The sequence below is a fragment of the Natrix helvetica genome (assembly GCF_964273705.1).
Source record: "Natrix helvetica genome assembly, chromosome: 1".
NCBI lineage: Eukaryota > Metazoa > Chordata > Lepidosauria > Squamata > Natricidae > Natrix > Natrix helvetica.
Window position 1 is genome coordinate 195,439,462 of NC_138548.1, and position 16,599 is coordinate 195,456,060.

General features: G+C 39.2%; 1 protein-coding gene across 6 annotated transcripts in view; it reads right to left on the minus strand.

Moving 5' to 3' along the window:
• LOC309386405 (uncharacterized protein) overlaps positions 1-16,599 on the minus strand; it is a 131,042-nt gene that overhangs the window by 62,382 nt on the left and 52,061 nt on the right. For all 6 annotated transcript variants that reach the window (XM_081941734.1, XM_081941735.1, XM_081941737.1 and 3 more), the window contains 7 exons: positions 15,398-15,686; positions 12,997-13,193; positions 11,523-11,678; positions 5,431-9,006; positions 3,249-3,316; positions 1,657-1,798; positions 291-407 (listed from right to left, as the gene is read on the minus strand). In XM_081941734.1, the coding sequence (XP_081797860.1) occupies positions 291-407; positions 1,657-1,798; positions 3,249-3,316; positions 5,431-9,006; positions 11,523-11,678; positions 12,997-13,193; positions 15,398-15,686 (4,545 nt within the window). The remainder of the gene's footprint in view (positions 1-290; positions 408-1,656; positions 1,799-3,248; positions 3,317-5,430; positions 9,007-11,522; positions 11,679-12,996; positions 13,194-15,397; positions 15,687-16,599) is intronic.

Here is a 16,599-nt window from a genome sequence, read left to right on the forward strand (position 1 = left end):
CATATATTTCTAGCCTTTATTCTCAGACTTTCCTTGAACAGCCCCCAATCCTCTTCATTTTAATACTCTTACCCCAAAACCAGTATCAAAATTAATTCTCAAATAAATCAAATGTAGGCATATGAGCTGCAAAACTAAGATTTGGCTTTAGGAGGATCTATATAACTTGTGAAATATCATGAAGAACTAGGGTACTTGCATTTGAACTATGTAGCATCTAAAAAAAAATAGAGGTTTGAATGCCATTAGTAAGGAATTATCTACTTTGAAGCAAGGCATATGTAACTTGCCATGTAATCAGCTATGTCCTCTGGAGCATCTCCATCAACATCAAATTTAAATGTAACCATCTTGTTGTTATGCGTTTCAAGTTGGCACTCAACAGTATTGTCTCCAGATGTTGATACCTGATTCAACAGCAACAAAAAAGACATTGTGCTATTAGACAGATGCAAAATACATCTTTTTTTCTGTCTTTAACATCTAAGGTAAGTTATACTTTGCCACCAGTTCCCATAAATTACCTGATCAGTTCAACAACAAAGCACTATTATAATTGTCTTTAATATGGCAAGGCTCAATCTTGTCAATAATTTTTGTTTTAATGCATGTATTACAGGTCATATACTGTATCATCATTACACAGAAGAAAGAATTAGGACTCATAGGTGACTGCTTCATCTTCTAATGATTGAAACATTGTGTCAGTAGAGTGAAACGAATTGGTTCTGTTCTTTCTGCATCCTGCAATATAAATATTCACACATATCTGAAATATTGCCTGTGAATTAGAAGAGATTGATCCAAAGTATTGCTTCTTAACAGAAACAGAGAAAATAATTCTCCACCTGCAATAAAATTAATGTGGTTTGTCTTGGGTTTTTTTGCTTAGCTATGGGTGAACCCAAGCACTGTAGTTTACAAAGTATAACTTATGTGTTAGTGTAATATACAACCTCAGCCAATTGTGAGTCAATTAAAATTGGTCACTGTTTCATACAGTCAATATGTAGAACCCACTTTATTGAATGCATGGCAACATTAAATCATTGTTTTAACTGCAAGAAATAACCAGAATTATAAAAACACTAGCACTTAACGCTCAGGTAAGCAATCTTTTCATTGATGTTGTCATAAGATCTGAAGATATGCTATTATGTAATCCTGTTCCTCTTCTACATCCTGTTCTCCAGGATCCTGCAAGTATTTTGGTGCTAGTGAATTATTTGTAATTGTGAAAGTGTATCTCAAGCATTGTCAGAAAATTGTGATTATAGAAGGATTTTGCCTACATATAACTTGGGCCCATAAAATGGCCAGTCATAAAACAATTAGCAATTAGATAAGCTTACTTTCTACTTCTCCAAAATTATCTTTGACTTCTATTCTAAGCACATCCCAAGCAAGGTACTGGGGTGCAGTTGCTCACTGTTTTTTATTTATTTATTTATTAAGTATTCCTATAATTGCTATGTGAAGGCCAGTGGCATTTTTCTCAAGAAAAGTGATGCTACTTGATGATGTTTTGCTTCACAGCATGCTAACTTTAGTAACTTCTTTGTTAAAAATAAATAAAGTCCGAGAAGGCAAGAAACCCGGTCAGCTATTTTGTTGTATACCTCTATTTAAAAGCCTCTAGTTTAAAAATATACAAACCTGCAGCACTGTGAGTTGAAATTTGGTTCCCTTCTCTGGTCGGGCACAGGAGGTCCTTCTCTGTTTGCTCTTGTCTTGTTTGCCATTTCCACATGGAAGGTCACAGCCAGTCACACCTTCCTTTGGAAGGTCCTGTACCAAGCTAAAGAAAAGGAAGGAAACAGAAACATTAGGAGACAGGCATATCCTTACCTCCTAAACTTTCTAAATATTAGTAAGTATAAAATGTAATTTCCAATATACCAATAACTTAAATCAGAGCCAAAACAATAAATGCAGAAAAGATAAAATATAGACTATGGCAGGTACTACTTGTTCAGTAACTTAAAAATGATAAAAATGTCCCTTACTGCTCATGCTGAACACGTATATCTACTGGACGAAAATGCTTTTGACAAGGAAATAGTATAAATTATTATGTTTGAAAAACTGCCAAATTGTTTCTTTATGTGTATTATAAAACAGATTTTGTCTTCTTACTTCAATGGTGGCAACTTTCTGAGCATGGTCAGGGAATGTTTTTGCCAGTGCAAAAGAAGCTGGATCCATCAAAATGGATCTATTAGAAGCACTGATCCTATTCTGCAGAAAAGTTAAATTGCTCTCAGATTAATCTAAATCATTCTTTTGGGGATACTTTGTACTTGCAACTTTAAAGAACATGCAATTTAACTTAAACCTGGGTCAAAACATATTATCTTTAATCTATATCACTTTGATTCAGGAAGTCCTCATTGCAATAATTAATTAATAAGGTATGGCTCACAACCTTGGAATAGAGGGAGTGAGAGCCATGTGAGTGATGCCAAGGCTAAAACCACAGCGATACAATTTCACTCAAATATAAAACAGATTTGGGCATATCGACACATCCTCTCACTCCCCCACTACATTCCAACCTAGGGAACAGGAGAATTAGAGCTTTCTTCAATGGCAGTTTGTTATGTTTCTATGCTGTCCTCTAAGAAAGGAAAATGGGCATGAGGGTAGATTGCACATGTCTATATATAGGACAGGGAAGGCATAACTATACGGATCATTACAAATGCGATGTTGTAGTTTGAGTTTTGCCCATTGCTGTTATGTTCTGCTGCAATAGTATGCAGAAAACAATGTGGGCCTACTATACAGTAGGTAATTTTTCCATAGGGAGTCAGAGAAGTGGCCAAGTATTGAAACTAAATGATGCAGCAAAAAACTTTTTTAATAACTTAAAAGAGAGTGTTAAAGACACACACTCTTAAAAATGCTTGATCTAAACTATTTCAGTAAAGAGAATCCACAAGGTTTTTTTAAAAAAATATTTCATTTGATTAAAAGAACCAACTAAACATTTCATCTTTCTTTTCACATTCTTTGAGAATTATTACTTTCTCAAGTCATCTTCTATTTCTGGACACACTCACAGTCCTCTTAGTTCTTCCCTTATGAATAAAGAATGTTCACCAGGTTTGGGCATAATATTCTAAGCTACATTTCCCCCACTTAGGAGTCTCCAGTTTTGCTATATTGACTCTTGGATAATGTCAGCTGAAATCCAATCCCCTTTGCTGCTGTGATAGCCAAGTGAATTAATCTTAGAGCAAACTCACCCTTGAATAGACTCTTGTTTTTGAACTGCTGGCTGATGCTCATGTTCATCTGATACTGAGATGGAAACCTGTGAGGAGAGAGCGGGTAAACTGATGTGTATCATTTGCTAATTTCCTCTGGATAGAGTAAACCTTTTAGAAAAGAACTAACTCCAGAACAGGCAAATCGTTTATGTGTTTGATATAGCACATACTCATGCTTTACTAGGTATCAAAGCACAATATTTTACCTTGGAAGTTTTAACACAGTATTGTGTTTCCTTTTTTCCTCTTAGCTATTTAAACTGGTATTGTAGCTATTTTCTTATTATTTTATAGTCTTCTATATATCATCATCTTTGTGACAAGATAAAGTACCTCTTCATTATTGTTATATTGGCACAGTGATGGTTAAATGATTAAATGAGTTAAATGAGACTACAAATCACTAATAAGGAAACAATTGTTTGTAACTTTCTCAGATTTTATTGTACTTCATCCAAGTACAACTGATACTGCTGCCCTGACTTAGGGCCATTTTTCTACTCAAAAATAAAATAGGAACTGCTTTTTAGTATGCAGGACTTTTCATGTGATTTTAGCCTTCAGATACATAAACATTAGACTAAAGATAATTGTTCTAACCAGAATAATCCAACAAGAAGATATGTAAAGCAACAGTACAACAGGCACATAGAAACATAATCCAAAGATTGCTACAGCCGGTGATTTATAGTATAATGAAACCTCTTCTATATGTGTGCTATTTTTAAAGCTCATTAATAATCTAAGTGCTAAGAGAATTAAAAGGCTTCATGGGATTCAAGACTCAAGCCAGTCTTCTTTAAGGATTTTAAGGCGTGAGAAAGCAATTTTTGTGAAATTAAAACTTTAAGCTGGATCCAAGAAGATGGTGAACTGTATCATTAAGAAGACAGGATAACTGAGGTGTGATACTTGTATACAACTTAAGTTACAGGGCAAAATGCCCAGGAAGCTAAAAAGAGTCAGCAAGAAGAAAGAAAGAAAATTCTGAAGTAATGGTAGGTATTAGAAGTCATGTACCAGAGAAAGAATCATGAAGTAGGGGAGGGGGCCATACGCAAAAACAGTTGGAATTATATTATATGGGTGAAGATGATAAGAGAGACAAATCATATACTGAGATAAGTAATTGAGAACCAGGATGGCACAGCAAATAGGATCAAATGCAATCAAGTAACATGTTGGCAGAGGCATAGAGCCAAAGAAAGGCATGGGGATGCTCACTAATCCCCCCCCTCTTGAATTATACCTATTTTTTAATCTTTTAAATTCAGGAGAGCATGAAGTAACTCAAGAAAACCATATCTGTCAATTTATCTTAAACCTTCACAATTAATGTTTGTGAAACAGATTAGAAACATTCAAAGCTAATTAGCGAAATAGTTAACAAAGAGAGTCGTGGATGTTTTCAGAAGACTCTAGAACAGTGATGGCGAACCCTTTTTTCCCTCGGGTGCCAAAAGCGCGCACGTGCCAACACCCATCATCTAATGCCCCGCGCAGGCTCCGCCCCTGCGCAGGTGACCCCCCCCCCCCAGCTCCCCCATTCACACCGTTTTGGTGCTAGCAGGCCTCCCTGAAGCCTCCTGGAACCAAAAATGGGGGTTGTGCGCATATGCGCAGGGGATGGGGAGATGCTTTTGGTCCCAGGAGGCTTCAGGGAGGCCTGCTAGCACCAAAATGGGGGGGGGGGCTGTATCCTCCTCACCTCCGTGCATACACGTGCAACCCCCCCCCCCCACATGCACATATGACCCTGCTATCCCCGCGCATACGCCAGCGTCTCCCAACAGAGACTTGAAAATCAGCTGGTCAGCAAGAGGCACACACAGTATGTGTTTTTTACCCCTCCCTACTAATATATTCATGTATTTGGTGGTTTGGCAAAAATTACACACAAAAGACAAAGTTCCTTCCAAGAGAGTAAAAGATGGGGATGAGGGAAAACTAAAAAAAAACCTTGCTTTTCCCCCCAAAAAAATGTTTCCATAGTAAACCTTCACTTAAGAGCCTATGACCATGGCAGCATAGGATGAACTCTGCACAGCTATCAAGGAATAGGGGAGTTCTCTTATAATAAACCTTTTTTTTCTTTGCCCTTCTCTGGGATTAAATAGCTGAGAAAGTGATTTTTTTGTAAATATAATAACTGGCATACCTGTGGAATATCTTGTCCTTGATGATACTCTTGGTTTGGTTCATTCACAGCAGTAAATGCTGTTTGCTGGTTCAAAGAACCTGCCATAGGCATCTGCTCCTGGACAATCAATTCTGCAGATAAAACTGAGTTCGGACATACTGTCTGCTGTTGAATGTATGTTGGTTGTACTGGTGGAGAAATAAACTGTTGGTTATTGTCAATTGGTTGAAATGCATGAGACTGCTGGAGGAGAGGAGCATGATTCAATAGTCCTGACACATCCAAAGATTGTTGCATGGTATAAGCTTGTTCTGGCTGTTCTGATACAGAAGTTACAGTCTGTAATGTATCAAGGGCAGATTGAGGGATTGTGGCTTTGTGTGGCTGAGTAATAGGTTGCTGGCTAAACTCCTGATAAGGAGGTTGTGGTTTCATTTGTGGTGTGAAAGATGGCTGAGGTGAAGCAAAAGGTGCCTGTGGCCCTGACTGTTGTCCTTCTGCAATTTTATGTGCCACAAGTGGTGGGTTCAGCTGCTGGTGGCCCATGCTAGAATCTTGCTGGATAAGATATATTGTTGGTTCAGGCAGATGTGGCTCAGAAGGGTAAGGATGGGCTTTTGTGGATTGTGTTGAACAGATCTGCAATTCCATGTTGCCAGCATCTCCATCCTTCGACAGGTGTAATGACTGATCAGGTGAATGCACAGCAAAACTTGGCTGATCAGTATTCTGTACTGCTAAATGAGTTTGCTGAACCTCTGGAGGTTGAGCCATATATGTTGGTTGAGTTATATATGCTGCCTGCCCTTGATAAACATATGCTGACTGGTCCAAAGAATGTCCTGAATATACTCCAGAAGCTGCATAAACCAATGGCTCTGGGCAAGGCGCCTGATTTGAACCCTGTGCTGCAAAAGTGACATGCATCTGACATGCGGCTTGCTCTGGAGCCTGCAGTGGGTTAGTTGGCTCTAGCTGGTGTTGCAGCTGCTCTGAAATGGGTGGGTTGTGTGGGGATTGTGCTGGATATATCATTTGTTCCTGGCTTTGCAGCTGATATTGGGTCTGGATGGGATAAGCCACCTTTTCTGAAGTTGAACCTGAGAATTCAGATTGCTGATGCTTTTCCATGTCTTGCTGAGAGACAGCTGGCAACTGATCTTTGGAATTAGAAGGGAGAACAAACTGTTCCTCTTTCTGCTGTTGTGGAGGCACGTGAAATAACGTATGTTGCATTACACAAGGATGCTGATTTGTAGAATGGTGTATCTGAGTCATCTGCTGCTCTTGTTGAGGCCCCAAAGTATCTAGGGATATTTCTGGGCACTGTGAGACCTGCTGCATCAGTGTCATTTGTTGTGGTACAGCGGAGACCTGATGAACGGGTACAGTATGTTGAGATTGTGAAGTTGGCTGCCCACATGCCACCTGTTGGGGAACCAGCTGAGGTTGCTGGGAGGAGGTCCCATGCTGTGTAACTTGCTGCATGGAGGCTCCGTGCTGTGGAATCTGCAGGGACCCAATCTGCTGATTGGCAACTTGCTGAGATTGCAGTCCTGGTGCCATTTGCATTGACATCCCCTGCTGGAGAACTTGCTGAGGAGCATGCTGGGGTTGAGTCATGGATGCCACCTGTTGTGGGACTTGTGGGTGTCCTTGCTGTGGCTGCTGTATAGATATCATCTGCTGTGGAACTTGCTGTGGCTGCTGTATAGATGCCACTTGTTGTGCCTGAACAGTTGCCATTTGCTGTGAATGCTGCATGGTTGCTGCCTGTTGAGGAACCTGCTGTGGCTGCTGTGTGGGTGTCATCTGCTGCGGAATATGAAGAATATGTTGTGGCTGTTGTATGGAGGCCACTTGTTGAGGGCTTTGTTGTGGCTGCTGCATAGGTGTCACCTGTTGTGGAATAAGCTGTTGCTGTTGTATGGGTGTCACCTGGTGGGGAATATGTTGCATGGATGCTGCTTGTTGAGATCCTTGTTGTGGCTGCTGTACGGGTGTCACCTGCTGTGGGACCTGCTGAGGAATATGTTGTGGGTGCTGTATGGATGCCACCTGTTGGGGAATATGTTGTGGCTGCTGTATGGATGTCACCTGCTGAGGAATATGCTGTAGTTGCTGCGTGGATACTGCCTGTTGAGATACTTGTGGTTGCTGTATGGGTGCCACCTGCTGTGGAGCCTGCTGAGGAATGTGCTGTGGCTGCTGTATGGATACAGCCTGCTGAGATCTTTGTTGTGGTTGCTGTATAGCCATCACCTGCTGTGGAACCTGTTGAGGACTTTGTTGTGGCTGCTGTATGGGTGTCACTTGCTGAGGAATATGCTGCAGTTGCTGTATGGATGCTGCTTGCTGAGGACCTTGTTGTGGCTGCTGTATGGGTGTCACCTGTTGCGAAACGTGCTGAAAAATATGCTGTGGCTGTTGTATAGATGCCTCTTGTTGAGGACATTGTTGCTGTTGTTGTTGCTGTATGGGTGTCATCTGCTGTGGAACTTGCTGAAGAATATGCTGTGGCTGCTGCATAGATGCTGCCTGTGGAGGACCTTGTGGTGGCTGCTGTATGGCTGTCACCTGCTGTATAATGTGCTGCTGCTGCATGGGCATCACCTGCTGTGGAACCTGTTGAGGTTGTTGCATGGCTGCTGTCTGTTGAGGACTTTGTTGTGATGGCTGTAAAGGTGTCACCTGATGTTGAACTTGCTGAGGGAGGTGGTGTGGCTGTGGTATGGATGTCACTTGTTGTGGAACCTGCTGAGGAATAAGATGGGGCTGCTGCGTGGATGTTACTTGTTGAGGACTCTGCTGGGGCTGCTGCGCTGATGCCACTTGTTGGAGAATTTGCTGAGGAACCTGCGGAGGCTGGTGTATGGATGCTGCCTGTTGGGAAATTTTCTGAGACTGCTCCAAAATCTGCTGAGTAGAAGCCACATGTGGAACAGTTTGGCTTTGCTGTATAGATGCCGCTTGTTGAGGAACTTGCTGAGACTGCTGTATAGGCATCCCTTGCTGGTGAATTTGCTGCGGTTGCTGCAAGGACACCCCCTGTTGAGGTGGCTGCATAGATGCTACCTGCTGAGGCTGCTGCATAGCCATTAGTTTCTGGGGAATCTGCTGCATAGCTGCAATTTGCTGAGAAACCTGCTGTGAAGATGATGTCACCTGTGGAACCATTTGCTGGCTTGGCTGCATAGATGCCACCTGCTGAGGAACTTGCTGTGTTGATGGCACCTGCTGTAAAACTTGCTTGGGTTGTTGAATAAGTCTAACTCCTTGTGGAACTGACTGAAGAACTTGTATGTTGTTGACAAATTGAACTGAAGGCTGCCCATGTAGCACAGGGGATTGACTGGCAGATACCAAATTGGCAGGAGCAGTCTCTAATTCCACCGAACCCACAGCAGCTGTAGCCTGACTACCAAGTCTAGCAGCAGAGGTTAACTGTATGCTTGTTGGCATGTGTTGATTCCCCACCTGTGAGGCAGGTATATTCTGAGGAGAAGTTATTGTCAACATCTGCTGAGGAACTCCCATGATGGATCCATCCAAAGCTTGACTTTCTGCACTGTAGGATACCTGTGAATCTGGAGGCTGGTAAAAAATAAACATATTTTAAGATGTTGATAAAGTGATTGTTTTTGTATCAAGATTTTATCCTATTAAATGTTGTCAGAAAAATAATCTTTTAAGTGTCATTTCACAGACAACTTAGCATATGCAACAACATACAGAAAACAATGCATAGGATAAACTGTTGTCATAAAAATAATCTTCTGGACATCATTTCAGACACAACTGAGTATATAAAAAGCAGCAACTTGTACAAGTTAAAAATATCAGCTGTACAATTCCATCACCTTGGCAACACTTATTCAATGTTTTAAAAGAATTACTTTAACGATAGGAACTGGACAATTGGCTGTGCTCTAAAAAGAATAAATGAAAATGTTGAAAGTTTTTCACATTTTTATATTTGAAATGACTGAGCAAAAACTGCTATTTTGAATGTTAGTCCCATATGGCAATATGCACTGTAGTGAGACAGCATCCAGAAATACTATAGCATCCAGAAAAGTCTAGATAAGTCTTTATATTTATAAGTGAGAGTGGAAAAGCTTTCAGGCATGTAAATATTCAAAGAAAAAAGGCAAGGAAATAATTAAGTTCTTCAGATCCTTTTTCACTGTTAGCTGCACTACTTGGAAGCATACTTTTATTTTAAAAAAGCATACTTGTTTACATATAAAATCATAATTTGGTACTTGATGTGGGATTATACAAATTGATGAAGGTTTAATGGATGAAAATTAGGTTATTTTTACAGGAATACACCAAGTGAAATAAGTATGACTTGATCAATATAAACAAGTCTCCCTAAAGTAGACTTAATTCTGAATTGAATGCACATCTCATAATTCTTTGCCATTTCCAGCTTTAAATTTTAGAAGGGAAATACAAATCTCAAGATCCAAGATTATCTAAATAAATACAATCTGAACAGATGGTTGTTTCCTAAATAACTGTATACGGTTTCTTAAATATCTGTATTGGGACTAATATTTTATTATTATCTGATTATTTATTAAATTAGTTTTTGGCCAAAAAATTCAGGACAACTTTGAGCTATATGTTATAGGGTAACAAAGGATAAGTTTGCTGACAATTCCAGTTTAACCTACATTACTGGTATTCCCTTCTAAGTAGTAAACACCCTGTTTATCTTTGGAGCTAAGCAAAATCATTTAGGAATTGCCACCTGCTGATACACAGGACTATGAAGTATCAGAAAAAGAGTACTTAAAAGAGTGGCAATCATTAGTGCCATGAAATGGATACTCAGATGTATTTGCTAATGAAGTTAGATCTCTCAAGCCTCATTTTACAATGCACAGGTGCATAATTTAACTGGATAAAAAAAAATTACCATCAGATAATATACAAAAATAGCTGGGACATACAGGTAATACTCGATTTATTACTGTAATGGAGCCTGCCCATTATAGTTTTAACTCAATATGGATTGTAAAAAAGGTCACCCACGTGATGACCCCAATTTTATGACCCTTTTGTGGCAGTCGTTAAGTCGTTTACCATAGGGCATTTCCCCCCAAAATCGAAAGTAAACATTGGGTTTTGGCAAAAGTGTCTAATCCTGGTCATGTAGCCACGGGATGCTGCAAACCATTGTAAATGCAGGCCTCTTTCTGAGAACCCAAAACGTGGTCATGTGACTGGGGGGCTTGGAACGTCAGAATTGGATAGTAAGTAGCTCTTCAGCGGTCTGTTCTAACTTTAAATGGTTGCAGCTGGTGGTAAATTGAGAACTACCTGTAGTTATCCATTTTACCTCACACTTAAGCATTTTTTCCCAAATCCTAATTTCACAATTTCATTTTCTTTGTTCTTCCCATCAGGGTTTTGGACATTATTTACTTCCAGAAGAATAATTCTGGAACTACAGCTTGGAGTTTTTGCAGAGAAAAAAAGGGAGAATTAAATATGCCCTTCACCTTGATACTACAAACTGCCACCTATTGAGAGATGCCATCAGGCAAAACATACACATTAAATGGTATTATGTAGTTTGGCTTTAAATGAGAAGTAATAATCTACTACAGGTAGTCCTCAATTTAAAACCGTTCATTTAGTGACCATTCAAAGTTACAACATAATTGAAAAAAGTGACTTATGACCATTTTTCACACTTATGACCATTGCAGCATTCCCATGGTCACATGATCAAAATTCTGACACTTGGCAACTGATTCATACTTATGATAGTTCAGTGACCCAGTTCAGTGTCCTTTGTTGCAACTTTCTGACCAGCAAAGTCAATGGGGAAGCCAGATTGACTCAACAACCAGTTACTAACTTAACAACCACAGTGATTCACTTAACAACTGTGACAAGAAAAGTCATAAAATGGGTCAAAATTCACTTAACAAATGTCTCACTTAGCAACAGAAATTTTGGATTCAAGGAAATACAGGTAGTCCTCAACTTACAACCCTTTTTAATTTAGATGGTTAAAATAAATTCATGGGACACATTTAGTGATGCTTTAGAAAACCTTCTACGTAATGCAGTTTATTAGAGAAAAACCTTACCATTCGTGCTGGGAATTGTTGAGCTGCAAGAGGAGAGGTTTGGGCTTGGAGAGTTGCAGGAGGTGCCAAATTGTGAGTAGGCAGACCAGAAGGCTGAGTCTGCATTAATGGTAAAGCACCAGGGTGAGCCATATTTGTTGGCAATGCCGGCTGCACCTGTATAAAGAATAATGAACAGACTTCACTTAGAAAAACAAAACAATTGTCTGTACTTCAGTTCTCCTGGTCTCATATGCCCTATTTGTAACCTTTTCTCACACATTCCCTAGGGAAAACAGGATATCTTCTTAGGATGCAGAATTAATAACCAAAATATGTTCTTGGGCCTTTCTTTCTTTAGAACATTTATATAACCACCCATTTGTACCAAAGTCCAGGCAGCCAATACATTAAAAAAACATCTATTTACAATAAAAAATTAAAGCCATAGATATTTTAAAAAACAACAACCATAGTTACATTTTGACATGAAGCCCACAACAAATTCATCTCATCAGTCTCATCCTATGCCAGCACTTGAGGGGAAAAGCCAGGTCTTAAATGCTGTTTGGAAAGTTAAAAGAATGGATTGGTGGGATCTAACAAATTTCAGGGGGAATGGGGAAAGGCATGTTCCTAAATACCATAAGATGGCAACATTTAAGGGAGGCGACTAGGAGTGTAGCCACACTGTTCTGGTAGTAGGATGGACAGATGTCCTTAGGGAGAGCAATCCTGCAGATAACCTAGTCCTGTGCATAATAGGATTTTAAAGGTAATAAACAGTTCCTTGAATTGCACCTGGAAGGAAACTGGGAGATACTTGCACAATAGTGTATGATGTGGGTAAAACTAGGGGGGGTGTCCATCACTGCATATCCCATTACATTCAAGGGCAACCCTATGTAAAATGCATTGCGGTAATCCAAATGGGAAGCGATTGAGGCATGAGGGACCATGAACAAGTCCTCTAGTCCAGGAAAGTGTGAAATTGGTTCACAAGATGAATCTGTGCAAAAGTCCCCCTCTACTCAAAGCCTTTATTCCTTCATTACTTATATATATATATATATATATATATATATATATATATATATATATATATATATATATATATATATATATATATATATACATACATACATACATACACACACACACACACACACACACACACACACACACACACACACACACCATACATGTCTCTATGGGATAATGTCAGGCATGAAAGATGAGGACCACACATGAAGTTCCAATTAAGACTGATTTATTGTTCATGCCTTTGTTAGAAATCTACTCGATTAAAGATTTTGCGCTTGATAAGGGTTGGCAGAATTCAAGGAGGGGGACGACTTAGTCTGTTTGTGGCTACATAGAGATTCCTCTTTTGACTCCATCCCCAGGTTCTGCCACTTTCTCCTATAGGTAAAGACACTTTCTTAATACAACAATTATAATTACTATGTTTAAAAGAATACAATAAGCCTCTTACCCCTGCATTGGACTGATAATGCCCCATCAGCTGTTGAGAAGTATATATGTGCCCTTGAACACTGCTATTTTCAGTTTGTGAGAGATTGGGAACTTGTTGAGTACCCATCATGTGTTCCGTGGAAAATGCCAGATTATGTTGGCTAGAGGCATCTGACAGTATAACTGTTCCTGCTCCTGTTTCAGACAAGTTGTCAGCTGTGTCAGTGTGAAAAGAAAGAAAAGGCAGAATGTTCATTCTTTCAGAATGAATCAAAACCACTTCCCTTCCCTCTGCCTCATTCAGGCAAACACTTGGAGTGTCAGGAAATGCAGTTTTAGGTATGGATGGAATATTTACTTCAGAAAGAATACAACAAAATGAAAGCTTCTCCCTAGGAAAAGAAAACAAGTAATAGCCAAATCTTTCTTTTAAAAATTACCACAATTGTCACGAGTAATTCACTGCCACAAGTGATTCTAACTAACACAACCAATCTGTTTAAATAAGTACAGTATCAAACACTGTTTGAGAGTGACCAAAGCCATCTCTATGACACATGCAGGTCTAAATTCAGTCTCAAGATGACCCATTATATCTAAATCTTCAGAGGCTTTAATGCCTTCTCTACTGGGCTGGCTAGATATGGAATACTAGATATTGGCTCATAGTTGTTAAAATCAGCAATGTCTAATAAAAGCTTCTTAAGTAGTTGCTTCATCATCCTTTTTTAAACAATCTAAAAGATCATGGCAGGACAAAATCCTTAAAAGTCCTTAGACACCAAGCTAGCAAGCGATCAAACAAGTAACAGTACAAATTGAACTGAGGAGTCAGTTATTTATAAGGGCTCAAGCAACAAAACTGATAATGTTACAGAAGAATTCTAGGTATGACACTATCTAAAATAAAGGAAAACCCAACTCAAATCTGAAACCTGTTATTCACAAAGTACTGTGTAAACTGCTCAGCACTTTCTGAATAACACATTTCAGATCTGTGTTGTGTAAATGGCTCACAGTGGCTATCAAATTGTATGAGAACATTGGCCACAGTTATTGGTAGTTGGACCACCAGCGTTCTCTTGGATTATTGATTCCATGGATATAATCAAGCGGAAAATAAATTACTACTTTTATCTGCCTAATTGCTGTAGGCTCTATAAATAAGCATGCATTTTGTCTAGATGGATTCATTTGGGACATTTCTGTCCTCACATTTCATACCATGCAAATTGTTGTATGAACCATGGAACATTCATGGCACTAATACAGGACAGGGGGGGATTTAGGAGCCTTCATATTAAGTGCTTAAACTTCATTATTCCACATCTTAACCAAAGCACTAATGTGGTTTCAGGTTCGAGAAAAAACACTCCTTAGAGCAGCATGAAATCCACAGGATCCAACAGCTTCCAGGGAGCAACGTGTTCTGGTCCTTACCCTTGCAGTGGGGAACTTGATGAAAAACAAGCAAATGTTTTTTCGGTGAATTCAGCTTTGACAATGACACTAGCTCACTGCTTCAATTCATTGTCATAGAGTTTTCTTCTAAAGCTTCTATTGAGAGGGGAGTTCTCGCTGCTAAACTCTCATTTATTTTTATTTTATTTAAATACATTTTTAAATCAATATTTATTATTTTTATAAATAACTCATCAGCAAATCTACCTAATACCTCTTTCTTCTCTTATTTTCCCCACAACAATCCTGTGAGATGGGTTGGACTGAGAGATAGTGACTGGCCCAAGGTCACCCAGCTGGCTTTCATGCCTAAGGCACAACTAGAACTCACAGTCTCCTGGTTTCTAGCCTAATGCCTTCAACACTAGACCAATAGACTCTAAGGATTAAAATGACTTCTGTGTTGCTGGTATTAAACAGAATGAAGTACTAGCAAGTTTGAAAGGATGGCTCATTCAAGTTTTGCCATCTGACAAATAAAAGGTAGAAACCAACTGAAAGAGGCAGCAATTTTCAGAAATCACAATTGGCTATCTCTTGTGAAAAAAAGGTACAGTTGCATTTTAAAGTTCTGAAAATAAGCTCCCTCCCAACAAAATTTCAAGTAATTGGTGAAAGTAATGGAAAGTTTCTAAATGAGCAGCTGAAAAGCTACTCTGGATAGCTATTATTGCTATTTTAAAATGTACATGGATTAAATTCACATATGAATGTATTCATTCATTCATTATTATTATGGTTTTATTAACATAGCTTCAGCTCCCCACAATATATTAGCTAACAATTCAGCCAAGATTAAATTCTACAGAAAGCAACCAGAAAGGGCTTTCAATAAACCAGCAAAAAGGAGCCAAAAGCTCAGACACCTCAGAGAAGACATTTCTTGAACAAAATGATACCCTTATTAATAATAAATAATAAATAATATTATGTATTAAGTGCCTCTGATTGCTCATTACCAGTGAGGGAAAAACTGTGCTGCATTTGTTGAAGGACGTGTTGTCTGGCATGTTGATCAACCTCTGTTTCCTCACACTCGGTCTTGCTTTGCTGAGAAGGTGGGGTGAATGAGGAGCCTTGTGGCTGAAGTAAGGGCAATCCACTTGGAAGCTGACTTTGCGAGTCCCTCCTTTCCTCCAGGTTGCCCACCTGCCTTTGCTCCCGAGTCTTCTTGATTAGGGTGACACGATCACGGATGGATTTAGCCACAGCTTTGGAATCGCTGTCATGGAAGAATCCCGACTTCACCTAGAAATCAACAAAAACAAAAATTTAGGTAAAGTCAGTTCTGTTAACTATCATTTTAGTCTTTCAAGGTTTAGCAATTAAAATGGATCTGTATTTGCCCATTAGAGATCAGAATTCCATGGTGAACAGACCTTACCCTGTATGCATGCCAAATTGGACCTGGACTCATTGCTTAGAGCTCCAGATGAACAATAAGTACTGTAATGAACAGAAAAGTAGATATAAAATTCCTTTTGATTTGGGATTATCTAGCTAGCTAGCAGCCAGGAGGCTATTCCAATATTATTAATGTCTATCGTTCTAATTGATTTGGTAGCGATTGCAATGATTCAGGTTTTAGCCAAGGAACTAAGAATCATGGAGGTATCAACATAAAAGGTATGCTGTTGTAAATACTCTAGAAAAAATAATGGTACCAAGTCCAGTAAGTTTAACACTACTAAATATTTGGTGAACCCATTTAATGCTGCACTAAAGATTCCAATTCCAATTTGTTACATACTAGATTCAACTATAGTGGTTTCCACCAAGGTCCTCTGTTCCGGTGGGAACAGAGGTTTAATCTCATTGGTCGAAGGGTCTGACAGCTCCCTATAAAAGGGCTGCTGTCAGACTCAACCTTCGCTGGATTGTTCTCACTTGTTGCATTTAATAAAGAGCTGTGTGTGCCTATCCATTACCCAATCTAACACAATTGTTATGACATTGTTTTCCTTCCACAAACTTTCAATCTCAAAATATCAATAAGTGATATTTTGTCATTTTCTCCTGTTGTCTTTCTACAAGTTGACAGCCTCCAAGTATTGCCACATCAATGAACCACATTTGTTTTCTATAAAAGTAATGTCTTGTGTGAGAGTCACTTTGGTGTAGTGGTTTAAGGCACCAGGCTGGAAACTAGAACTATGAATTC